We start from the raw sequence: 13,462 nt of genomic DNA, 5'->3' as shown, positions 1-13,462 counted from the left end.
TGTACACGGGGGGGGGGGGGAGTTCGGACACACACACACAAACCAGAAGGAGTGAGAGCGAGAGAAACAAGAAGGGCAAAGCCCATACGACTCACATGCTTGACCTTGACCTTTACATGACCTTGACCTTCAGGGTCAAGGTCAAATAACTAAACCTAGCAATGACATCATACACTAAGAACTGCTTTACACATTTTTCCTACCAAAATACATGTGACCTTGACCCAAGGTCAAGGTCATCCAAGGTCATGCAACACAAAGCTGTTAATTCAAGACATAGGAAGTACAATGGTGCTTATTGGCTCTTTCTACCATGAGATATGGTCACTTTTAGTGGTTCACTACCTTATTTTGGTCACATTTCATAAGGGTCAAAGTGACCTTGGCCTTGATCATATGTGACCAAATGTGTCTCATGATGAAAGCATAACATGTGCCCCACATAATTTTTAAGTTTGAAACAGTTATCTTCCATAGTTCAGGGTCAAGGTCACTTCAAAATATGTATACAATCCAACTTTGAAGAGCTCCTGTGACCTTGACCTTGAAGCAAGGTAAACCAAACTGGTATCAAAAGATGGGGCTTATTTTGCCCTATATATCATATATAGGTGAGGTATTCAATCTCAAAAACTTCAGAGAAAATGGGAAGAATGTGAAAAATAGCTGTTTTTTAGACAACATTTATGGCCCCTGCGACCTTGACCTTTAAGCAAGGTCTAGATGCTATGTATGTTTTTTGGGGCCTTGTCATCATACACCATCTTGCCAAATTTGGTACTGATAGACTGAATAGTGTCCAAGAAATATCCAACGTTAAAGTTTTCCGGACGGACGGACGGACGGACGACTCGGGTGAGTACATAGACTCACTTTTGCTTCGCATGTGAGTCAAAAACGCTGCTTCGGCGAAAGATGACATTATGCATCAATGCTGCAGAAAAGAACGGTTTTTCTCCAGCATTTGTCTTTTCTGCAGAATAACTGAATAAAGTCATAATCCGCTAAGGATAGTAACTCGAGTCATGTTGGGTTTTTTCTGGGTCTTTTTGGGTTATGTGTGTAAACAAACAAAATGACAGTTTTTGCGTCGATGCGTTGATCTCAGGTTTTGATAGCAGAAGCCGTTTCTTATGCGCATTAGTTTTGTGCAGGTGCCACACTGACTTTGGAAAAAAACTCCATTTGAAAACACAGCTGTTAAAAAACATGTTATTAGTTCATTCGTATACAACAAAAAGAAGTTTGAGTTTTTTGGTTTTTTTTGAACAAGACTACTTATGAAGAAGACCAAAACACAACATCAACGGAAAACTAGAAACAACTGAAGAACTAGGATGCAACAAGGGGAGGAGAAGAGAACAGCTAATCCGTACAACGCGAGCAGACAGCAGCGAAGTTTTCAGTTTGGGTGAATGGCATTTATACTTGTCTCGTCATGAAGCGAATTGTTCAACCTCAGTTATAAACGACTACATGAATGTTAGTGCCATGGGTTGTACATCAATACTTCAGAGGGGAAGTGGGGTATTTAGTGTGGAGTTACCAGATAAGAAAAGCCGAACGCGAAAGTTTGTGTCAGTCGGCAACTGAGCTCACACAGGCACACAAAAACGGCTGTTCCGTTTTACTCCCCTGTTTGTACTACATCTTTCGACTTTGGGCATTTTGTGGTGTTTTGTGACAGACAATAATTGGTTTAGTCCTGTTTCATCGGGAAGTTAGTCGACATTTGTAAAGCTGAAAAACATTCCCGAGAAGAATTTCAAGTTGTCAGTATATGCTGTTGTCGATTGAAACATCGTGTGGTACAGATGGGTAAACCGAACCATGCGTCTTTGTTATTGCCAATATGCTTTTGGATATTGGCAAAAATGGCCGACTTCCGTAGCATTATGCTTTGATGATCGGAAGAGACCATCCAAGCACAGCCCCCGAATTCCTCCACGTGTCCATCAGAATAGCTATATATAGTTATGTTGTGTGTTGGGGGCCCGGTAGAGCACTGGACTTGTGATCGAAAGGTCGCTGGTTCGAATCCGGGCCGGGACGGAAACGGGTCAACTTTATGTGCAGACCCAGAGACGGTATCCATCTCCCACCCCCGTGTCACCACAATGGCACGTTAAAAATCTTGGTCATTCTACCATAAGTGCAGATGGCTGATACCACCTAAACACGCATACATCAAAAGCCGTGAGGGCGTAAAAACTCGAATCGTATAAACCAATTCATGTCCAATATAGGCAATTAAGACCTGACGGACAATAAGCCCCTTAAAATTTACTGGGGGATTAATCGTCTTTCGGGTTATGTTGGGTGGGGGTCTTTCTTCTTTTTGGCCACATGTGTTTTGTGGTGGAGATGTGTTGTTTGGATCAATTGTGTTTGGGGGTGGATGTCTAAACCGTTTTTCGGGTCACGTGTTTTTTTGTTAGTGTTTTGGGTGGTGGTGTCTCTCGGGTCATTGTGAGTGTTTGGGGGAGGGGGGTGGGGTGTTTTTCGGTTCATGTTGTGTGTTTGCCAGGCCTGAAAGTGGCGAGTATTTTACTCGCCATGGCGAGTAAAAACATGTAAATGGCAAGTAGAAATGTTTATCTACTCGCCAAATGCGAGTAAAGTTGCTGAAACAAATGTTTGGTTTGGTTCTTTTGGCGAGTACAATTTGCTCTCTGGCTAGTAAATTATGTGAAGTACTAGCCAAAGGCCAGTGCCCCATTCTGTGGTCTTTCAGCGGTGTTTGGGGTAATGTCTGGGATTTGTTGTCCCCAAGACGGCAGTTAAAGGAAGCTGCAAAAGGTTCTTCTCACGCTTGAACAGTACACTGCCATCTGTGGCTCTGATATCATTTGTGTTTGAAATTACCTGACATTCAAAGCAGTTGGCTGACTAAAGTCTTATGAAAGCGATAACAGTTATGTTAAAAACGCGGTTGAAAAAAACAAGAGATGGAATTATAAATAGAAACGTAAATATGTTGGAGAGTGAAGTGTTATTAAAACCAAGGCAGATTCGTAAAATTGTAATTGAAAAGTCAGTTATATAACCCACTGCAGTAAGATTTTGGAAACATAAATTTGGTTTTGAACATGTGGATAAACACTGGAGTCTAGTTTCCGATATAATAAAAGAAACACGATTAAGTTCTTCATAATGTATACCCCACAAACATTTTGTTATTTAAGTATTTCACCTAGTGTGGATTGTACATATTGTTTTGGAGATATAGATTATATGGAACATTTTTTTTATTCATGTAAAAAGATTTCAAGTATTTAGAAATATATTGAAGATAAAGTCTTTGTAAAGTATAACGTACAGATAAATATAAATGTACATGATTGTTTGTTTGGTATGATATATTGTTCTGAATATTTACATGCAGTTGTTGATTATGCCAATGTTTTAATTATTATGGCAAAAATGTGTATAGGGATTTAAAAAGTATGGAACTCCAGTAGAAATTAGATATATTTTTGAATAAGAATTGCGGTTAAGGAATGTAGAATAAACAACAAAATATAGATAAGAATTAAAAAAGACCTATGAAGAAGGATGCTCCCCTGCCCGCAGAAAAAATAAAAAATAAAATAAAAAAATAAGGGCAAAAAAGTAAGGGTTGAACTTCAATCAATCAATCAATCAATCAATCAATCAATATGAGGCTTATATCGCGCGTATTCTGTGGGTACAGTTCTAAGCGCAGGGATGTATTTATTTTTTATTTTATTTTTTTATTTTGATGCAATTTATATCGCGCACATATTCAAGGCGCAGGGATTTATTTATTTGTGAGATGGAATTTGTTTTACACAATACATCACGCATTCACATCGGCCAGCAGATCGCAGCCATTTCGGCGCATATCCTACTTTTCACGGCCTATTATTCCAAGTCACACGGGTATTTTGGTGGATATTTTTATCTATGCCTATACAATTTTGCCAGGAAAGACCCTTTTGTCAATCGCGGGGTCTTTAACGTGCACACCCCAATGTAGTGTACACGAAGGGACCTCGGTTTTTCGTCTCATCCGAAAGACTTGCACTTGAACCCACCACCTAGGTTAGGAAAGGGGGGGGGAGAAAATTGCTAACGCCCTGACCCAGGGTCGAACTCACAACCTCTCGCTTCCGAGCGCAAGTGCGTTACCACTCGGCCACCCAGTCCACGAACTTGAAGCAGCAACAAAAACAAACAAAAAGTTATGTTCAATTGTGTCGTATTGATAACGTCTCATCTCGCCTTGCATGTTGTTTTGAGTATTGTTGTGTTTACTTCGTGTTGTAACGTTTTGTGTTGTGTTAATTTTACTTCGCGCTGTAATGTGTTTTATTGTGTTAATTTTACTTCGTGTTGTAACGTGTTGTATTGTGTTGATTCTATTTCGCGTTGTGTTGTGTTGATTTTACTTCGCGTTGTTGTACCCTACACCGAGTTCTAAATGGTTCCGTCGTTAGGTGTTCGTGTTGTACTGTGTCTTACCCACTTCATCGCCGCTGACCACCCGCTGGGCATCCTCCAAAATGTTTCGGACGTAGCCCTTCACGTCAGGTCTGGAACAGGAGGATATTATGTGTGTGTGTGTGTGTGTGTGTGTGTGTGTGTGTGTATGTGCGTGCGTGCGTATGTGTGTGTGTGTGTGCGTGCGTGCGTGCGTGTGTGTGTGTATGTGTGTGTGTGTGTGTGTGTATGTGTGTGTGTGTGTGTGTGTGTGTGTGTGTGTGTGTGTATGAATTCCGATCAAATGGAGATGAGTCATGAAAGATGGGGTCACTCGACCTCCGCCGAGGGTGTGAATGCTGCACGTGCACAAATTATCTTCTTGTTGTCGTACATTTTACAGAGAAGTACATTTTCTTATATGTCTTTATCGTTTGGCATAATCATTACCTCACCCCCCCCCCCCCCCCCCTCGGTGTCCCTCGTCTCGTATTTTTTGTAATTTTTACCCAAAAATTACCATTAAAATGTCAAATTTACACACCGTCATTTTTAGGCCCCCCCCCCCCCCCCCCCCCCCCCCCTTCTTTTATACTTGAACCAGCCCTGCTCATGCTCAGGAAAAGGCCACTGACTTTGACTGGCCTTCAACCTGCGGTTCGGGGCTCTGGCCTTGAACCTCTACTTGTATGGGGCTCCCGCCGCTGCGGGCCTCTGCTTCCTCCTCCGAGCTCCAGTTGAAGGACTTCTTGTAGTGGTCTGACTGGACCTGGGCCGTGCCGTCGTCCTTGTACGTGTACTCGCGGTGCGTGTGCTGCAGCTGGTAGGCCGTCAGCTCGCCATCGGGGGGCTCCATGCCCGTTGCTTGCTCGATGCTGGCCCGAGCCTGGTCTATGATGGGCTCAACGACTGACTGAAGACAAGGGAGGGAGGAAGTAAATGTTAAAGGTAGGTTTGCGCTTTACACTGTTTCAGTGTGTGTGTGTGTGTGTGTGTGTGTGTGTGTGTGTGTGTGTGTGTGTGTGTGTGTGTGTGTGTGTGTGTGTGTGTGTGTGTGTGCGTGCGTGCGTGCGTGCGTGCGTGCATCCGAGCGTGCGTGCCTACGCACGTGTGTGTGAGCGCTATCTTTACTTGATCGTGCCGGGAACATTACGCGTTCTGTTTACAATAGATCGCAATGAAAGAAAAGTGGTTCGGAAGAGGAATAGGGATAGCCGTGAGAGACAAAAACTGGATGTAATGTTCTGTGTTTGCAGACGATTTTGAAAACAACATGCAAGTCAATTTTCACCTATATTTTCGCGAGGGAAAATGTGCATGACCTTTCTACAAGGGCACACACACAACGCACGTGCAACTCTTGTGTCTACTAACACACACGAAGCGTTGGGGTGGTGGTGGGGTGTTGAGGGAGGGGGGGGGATAAAGTATACCTTGAAGTCGTAATTGTTGTCTTGACCAGCGCTGGTGGGCCTTCCTGCGCAATCGCACGGCGTGACCTTGCCCGCAAGGGCCTCCGGGCTCCTGCACCATGAAGTGAATCGATTACTTGATTACTAAATTACTTTTACCTCCACATACCTATACCAAGTCATATCTCTTGCGTCCGAGCTCATGTACCACGACACAGAAGTGCATCAATTATTTGATTGCAAGATTACTTTGACCTCCACATACCTATGTAAAGTAATATCTCTTGCCCCCGACTTTCTGACACATGACAGAAAAGTACACCCTTTACCCAATCACTGTACTACGTTAATCTTCACATACCTATGTAAAGTAATATCTCTTGCCTCCGGGCTCCTGTGCCATGACACAGAAGTGCATCATTAATTTGATTACTAGATTACTTTGATCTCCACATACCAATGTAAAGTAATATCTCTTGCCCCCGAGTCCCTGCCACATGACAAAACAAAATGCAATCCCGGTTCCATGAGCATCGCTTACAGCAAAAATGTGCATAGATATTGTATTTTTCGGGTTCTCTACACAGGTTTTTTCCCCGTACCGCTGACGCAAATAGGTTGGAACATTCCCCATCTGTTCTAGTCTTGTTTTTTTCGTTAACCGACAGTCAACAAGACCCCTGCTTGAAAGAATGTAAAGGATACGCATAGCTTGTTTGTGACGCAAAGTATTAAATTAGAAAGCAAGACATCCAGGTTTCCAACACAAATTGGTCATTCACATCTTCCTTCGTATTATTTATAAGATCGTGCGACATTTAGAAATATGAAGGCTGACAGAAAAAGGGGATGGGGCACGGAGACAGAGAGAGAGAGAGAGAGAGAGAGAGAGAGAGAGAGAGAGAGAGAGAGAGAGAGAGAGAGAGAGAGAGAGAGAGATTGAGATGGGGGAGAGAGTGAGGACACACACACACACACACACACACACACACACACACACACACACACACACACACACACAAACAGAGAGAGAGAGATTGAGATGGGGGGGGGGGGAGTGAGGAGAAACACACACACACACACACACACACACACACACACACACACACACACACACACACACACACACACACACACAAACAGAGAGAGAGAGATTGAGATGGGGGAGAGAGTGAGGAGAGAGAGAGACACACACACACACACACACACACACACACACACACACACACACACACACACACACACACACACATTTACCTGCCGACACAGTCCGCTGCGCACGGTCTTGTGCGAACGGAACCCGTTGATGCCTGTTGCTTGGCTCCTCTGCCTCTACTTCCCCTGTGCACAACACAAACTACACCTGAGTTCATGCACTTCACTTCAAGGCACAGTCATTCTTCTTTTTTTTCCATTTTTATTTTCATTACTTTATTGTCCCATCGCTGGGAAATTCGGGTCGCTTCCTCCCAGTGGAAAGCTAGCAGCAACGGAGTCGCGCTACCAAGGTGTCTGCGTGTTTAGGTGTATTCAGCCACCTGCACTTCTGGCAGACTGACCAAGGTCTGTTACCAGGGGTGGGACTCTCTTGTCATGAAAAAAGAGGAAATATCTTTTTTTCTAGAGCGATTTTTTTTATTAAATGGTACATTAAAATCTGTGCAATCTGGTGCATTCTGAAAGTAAAATTATACTTCTTTGGATCAGGTAAAAAAAAAAGACATTCTCCTCACTCCCCCCCCCCCCCCCCCCAAACAAAAAAAACACAACAACAACCACACAACCCAACCAAACAAAAAACACACTTTCACACAACAATGATAGCATTGTAATGGTGCATATTTACGTAATGAAACATGCATCCATAATCCAATACTGGCAATAGTATGACGCGGAAAAATAGATTACTCCAGCGGAGTTCGTAAGTTGTGTCCACCGAAATCCGCGGATTCGCGGAAAAGTCCCACCCCTGGTTATGTGCCATGGTGGTGACACGGGGGTGGAACATGACTTCCGTCTCTGGTCTGCACATAAAGTTGACCCGTGTCCGTCCCGGCCCGAATTCGAACCTGCGACCTTCCGATCACAAGTCCAGTGCTCTACCAACTGAGCTACCGGGCCCCCTTGAAAACAACGGTTGGTTTGTCATCTCAGGTCTTGCCGGGATTTGGGTTTAATTTTGTTTCCCCATTTACTTGTACATTAACATGTACATTTATAAATATGAAAACAACAACAAGCATATGGCTCAAAGTGCTGTCTTCAAACACATTTTAACTCAAAAATAAGTAAGCCAGGCTTTCGAATTGGATACGACCATTCCCCCATTGGGACATATTCCAAAACTCAACAGCCTGGCTGCTGTCTATATGCAGCATGGGAATATTTTGATGAATGGATTTCTTAACTGACGCGATTTTCAATCTGCGAAATGATTTCATAAACAAAAAAAGTAAAAGTTTATGCGACTCCCCCTTGTCTTACGTCATATGACTCAAAAGTTATCTAGCGCTCTAACTACATTAAACATTCAGGAAAAAGATATATTCCAACTGAATGACCTGAAGTTTTGACCCCACTGTGACCTTGACATTAGACCAAGATCATGCAGACAAGGGTCATGTCCAGAAATAGTCAAACATGGAATCATGTGAATTTTCAAAAATGTTGTTTCAAACATCTTTAAGAAAATAATGGGTAGTTTTTTTTTCGACAACTCGACCCGACTGTGACCTTGAAATTTGATGAGGGTCAAGCAGACGTACGTGGGTCATGTCTGAAAGTCATCAAACCATGGGAGGGTGGGAAGTTTGAAAGCTTTAGCTTCAAAATCATCAAAGAAAATCTCCCCTCCCCCCCCCTCTTTTTTGTTTTACCCAGAATTGACCCCGCTGTGACATTGACATTTGTCTAGGGTCACGCTTGCGTCATGTTTGCTGTTCGTCGACCCCCGAGTTTCATAATGTTAACTCTAGGTTCATTAATCGTCGAAAAATTCATAATTGTTCTCTCTCTTTTTTTTTATCAGAAACTGACCCCGCCGTGACCTTGAAATTTGTCGGATAAACTTGCAAAAGAACAATGAATCAAGCAAGTTATCGATGCGTTGTTTTATTCTAAAGCGTACATGAGGAGAAACTAAAATGTTTATCTGCAAGCCTCCATAAAGGGTCTATCTACAAGCCTCAATAATGTGTCTTTCTTCAAGCCATCACAAAGGGTCTATCTTTAAGCCATCACAGAGGGTCTATCGTCAAGCCTCAATAAAGGGCCTACCTTCAATCTTCAATCCATCACAAAGGGTCTATCTATAAGCCATCACAAAGGGTCTATCTATAAGCCATCACAAAGGGTCTATCTATAAGCCATCACAAAGGGTCTATCTATAAGCCATCACAAAGGGTCTATCTATAAGCCATCACAAAGGGTCTATCTATAAGCCATCACAAAGGGTCTATCTATAAGCCATCACAAAGGGTCTATCTATAAGCCATCACAAAGGGTCTATCTATAAGCCATCACAAAGGGTCTATCTATAAGCCATCACAAAGGGTCTATCTATAAGCCATCACAAAGGGTCTATCTATAAGCCATCACAAAGGGTCTATCTTCAGGCCTCCATGAAGCGCATAACTTTAAGCGACCATGAAGAGCATATCTATCCTCGAGACTCCATGGGTGGTGCGAAAGAGATAATTCCATGCTTCTTTGCTTTATGATAATTGTGAGAGTGCGAAGCCGAATACATTTCACTGGCAATCAAGAGAACTCACCTTCTAGACTTCTTATGCGTGTCCCCGAAATTCATGGATTGTGACGTCGCACAACCTAGGCCCTAGATAAAAACAAACAGCACAACATATTGATAAGTCCCCTTAAATTTACTGGGCCTGTCAACTCCAGGTGCACGGAGCCCCTAGGGCTACCAGTCATGCCGCAGGCAGCTATACGTTTAAAAAAAATACCAAGTTTCATTGACTCTCATGCAAGGAGTCAAAAACTGCAACTTTTTTACGAATTATTTTTGGACTGCCTCCGAGCAGGAATGAGTCGCCCTCGACCAGGCTCACATCAAGTCGCGCACGTGAACTATAAGTACGTCAAAAGCATACATGGACGTCTTTTGTCTCGGACGTCGTGGGTCCATATGGACCAAAGGTCTTAAAATGCCGATATCTCAATTACTATTTGGAATTTTTCAATGACATTTTAAAGATGCTTCAGGCACCCAAACTACTTTCTTGTCCTATTCTTGTTTTTTACTAGTAAGTCAGTGAAGGGGTATATATGAACGTTTTTGCTTCATTCTTTGGGAATCATGGGTCCACACGGACCCACACCGTCTTCCGTGTGTAACCAAAGGCGCAGTCTGGCGAAGGCTAAAGGAGTGTTGAGGCAAAAAGTATCAATTAGTATAGGGATTCACGCGTTTCTTTCCAAGATAACGCCTGAACTTAGAGTATGGCTGAAACACTCTACCGTGTCGCAGTCATTTGCAAACCCTACATGCAGAGCAGTCAGTACAGTATTTTAATGACAGATTATTCTCAAATGCAAATTTTGAAGCAGTTATCTCAATCGATAATACGTCACAAAGTGGCCATGAGTGTTCGGTTTGCGAAATTGAACTCACACCAAAAAGAGCGACTGAAAGGAAACAAGAAGGGCAAAGCCCATACGACTCACATGCTTTACACATTTTTCCTACCAAAATACATGTGACCTTGACCCAAGGTCAAGGTCATCCAAGGTCATGCAACACAAAGCTGTTAATTCAAGACATAGGAAGTACAATGGTGCTTATTGGCTCTTTCTACCATGAGATATGGTCACTTTTAGTGGTTCACTACCTTATTTTGGTCACATTTCATAAGGGTCAAAGTGACCTTGACCTTGATCATATGTGACCAAATGTGTCTCATGATGAAAGCATAACATGTGCCCCACATAATTTTTAAGTTTGAAACAGTTATCTTCCATAGTTCAGGGTCAAGGTCACTTCAAAATATGTATACAATCCAACTTTGAAGAGCTCCTGTGACCTTGACCTTGAAGCAAGGTAAACCAAACTGGTATCAAAAGATGGGGCTTACTTTGCCCTATATATCATATATAGGTGAGGTATTCAATCTCAAAAACTTCAGAGAAAATGTGAAAAATGTGAAAAATAGCTGTTTTTAGGCAACATTTATGGCCCCTGCGACCTTGACCTTGAAGCAAGGTCAAGATGCTATGTATGTTTTTTGGGGCCTTGTCATCATACACCATCTTGCCAAATTTGGTACTGATAGACTGAATAGTGTCCAAGAAATATCCAACGTTAAAGTTTTCCGGACGGACGGACGGACGTCCGGACGGACGGACGTCCGGACGGACGACTCGGGTGAGTACATAGACTCACTTTTGCTTCGCATGTGAGTCAAAAAGCAAATGGTCTGTTAGTTTAGAACGTTTGAATGGTGTCTAATGTTCATCAAATATCATTTCCAATTAAAATTAACCCATGGTAAACCTCTTTTTTAACATACAGGAAATCTAACCAGATTGACCATCGTTGAATGAATATAGGTTACACACTCCGAGTTCTGATTATCTTGCATATTTTCCCGAGGGTCGATTTTCAGGTAGGCCTATTACCGAGCCTTTGGCGAGGTAATACCTGATAATCGACCCGAGGGAAAATATGCAAGATATTCAGGACGAGGTGTGTAAGCTATTTATCCCATTACTCAGACGTTTTCATCAAAAACACTTACTTTTTCCACTAAAACCTGCCCGTGCCTGTTTTCAGCTTGCCAAAAGCCTCCGCAGTCGAAATTCATGTCAATGAATTCATGCGCAAAGCTAGTTTCCATTTGTCAGCATTATGGACAGCGTCATTCGACTTGTATGTGGACATTCAGTCATTCATATTGCTTATAAAAAGGTCTGCTATCTGCTTTTACATTTTGAAAGTCATCTTAAAATATCCCTGTGTATATTTGACATCGGCTTTCGTTATACTCAATTCGGCATACCGGGTTTATATTTGTACTAGAATTGCGCACGATAATGCCAGCGCAACAAATTCAGTTCGGGCCGTGCTGGTTTGATCGTTGACCCAAGTCAGTTCGCATGCAGTGTTTCTGTTTGTCAGTCGGGGATAGAAATGTTGGCTGTCATACGCGCTGTTCTGTTTCGGTTTTCACACGTGGATCGCTTACATATTCAGTCGTCGGGTTTAGGTGAGCCAAAGGCAAAGTTTCAATACTTCGCCTGTTGTAGACGTTAAGCAATAAAGCTTGGAAGTTGTATGTCGGCACTGAGAGTCGGTCGCGGTACATCGCTTTCTACTTTGTCCCGGTCTTGAGTTTTAACACCTAACACCTCACATCCTCTTCTCTTCCCCATATATCTTAACTGTATCTCCAACTTCTTTTCGTCTTCTTCTTTTCATTTTGATGTCACTCTCTCATTTGTCGCTGAACCCCGCAGTTGACTCGACTCGGATTCACACAAGCCCGTCTAGCAGACGACAATTCGAACAGTCTTGAACAGCACGGTTGCAAGCAGATTCAGCTACCAATCGAAGCAATACACTTAAAGCCAAAGCAAACAAGAAATTCCTCCGAGGTAGGAAAAACACCCCCGTCAAAGGGAAATAACCTTCTCAGTTGGTGGCAGTGACTGAGTGAGAATGGTTATTTCCCTTTGACCATTCAGATGTCCCTATATAAGTCCTTGTATAATTTTAATCCACCAATAACTCCCTAACCGTGTGTTTGACTGGTCCCAATTTTTGTAAGGACCGTCTCAGGAATGTATAGAACCTGTTCACCAAGTTTGGTGACGATCGGTCCGTTCATTCTTGAGATCTATATGCGAACACAAACAAACAAACAAACACATGGACCGAATCCTATACACACCCCTATACCGGGGGTGTAATAACCAAAATAATGAGAAAACCCAACGTTTGATTTGACTTCATGGTGACTCTTCTGATAATTTTTTTGGCGTTGGAATGGATCTCAACGGGTTCCCAGCTACGACAACTTTTCCAGAGTTATGCACCGCAGGCATGCCTTCGACAATCGATGTCAGTTTCAGATTGAGTTTTCGAACTACCAGGTGACTGGGTTGTGTTTTGATTGCTCTCTCTCTCTCTCTCTGTCTCTCTGTCTCTGTCTCTGTCTCTGTCTCTGTCTCTGTCTCTCTCTCTCTCTCTCTCTCTCTCTCTCTCTCTCTCTCTCTCTCTCTCTCTCTCTCTCTCTCACGGTTCTGTGTAGATGGCTGTCTGTGTAAAAATTAGGGAGTATCGTCCTTTGATCCCACTCGCGATACTCGTTGAACATGCCTTTGACAATGCAGTCGCTTCAGCCAGCGAAATATCTCGACTCCGCTCTTTAAATCCATGCAGAATGTGCGTATCGTATGAAGTATTCTTTATTTTCTCAATATTAACACATGTAGGCCTGTACCTATACGTGATTATTGAAATTGACACCACAAAATATTTCAGTCGTATGTTGAAAAAAGTAGTCCATCTTTAAACTCTGAATATGCAGATGACCTCTATAAATTATTCAACTGTACTCTGAAATCAAAGACAATGACCATTGACAGTT

At 42.7% G+C, this 13,462-nt stretch overlaps 1 protein-coding gene across 2 annotated transcripts in view; it reads right to left on the bottom strand.

Annotated features, from left to right (window-relative positions):
* LOC138960497 (uncharacterized) overlaps positions 1-13,462 on the bottom strand; it is a 67,187-nt gene that overhangs the window by 19,223 nt on the left and 34,502 nt on the right. For both annotated transcript variants that reach the window (XM_070332401.1, XM_070332404.1), the window contains exons 8-12: positions 9,629-9,690; positions 7,113-7,196; positions 5,877-5,967; positions 5,079-5,356; positions 4,486-4,556 (exon numbers count right to left, since the gene is read on the bottom strand). In XM_070332401.1, coding sequence (XP_070188502.1) covers positions 4,486-4,556; positions 5,079-5,356; positions 5,877-5,967; positions 7,113-7,196; positions 9,629-9,690 — 586 coding nt within the window. The remainder of the gene's footprint in view (positions 1-4,485; positions 4,557-5,078; positions 5,357-5,876; positions 5,968-7,112; positions 7,197-9,628; positions 9,691-13,462) is intronic.

Source organism: Littorina saxatilis, linkage group LG1 (assembly GCF_037325665.1).
Source record: "Littorina saxatilis isolate snail1 linkage group LG1, US_GU_Lsax_2.0, whole genome shotgun sequence".
NCBI classification, from domain to species: domain Eukaryota; kingdom Metazoa; phylum Mollusca; class Gastropoda; order Littorinimorpha; family Littorinidae; genus Littorina; species Littorina saxatilis.
The sequence above is the reverse complement of the archived record's forward strand: the minus strand, read 5'-3'. Positions and strand labels throughout refer to the sequence as shown.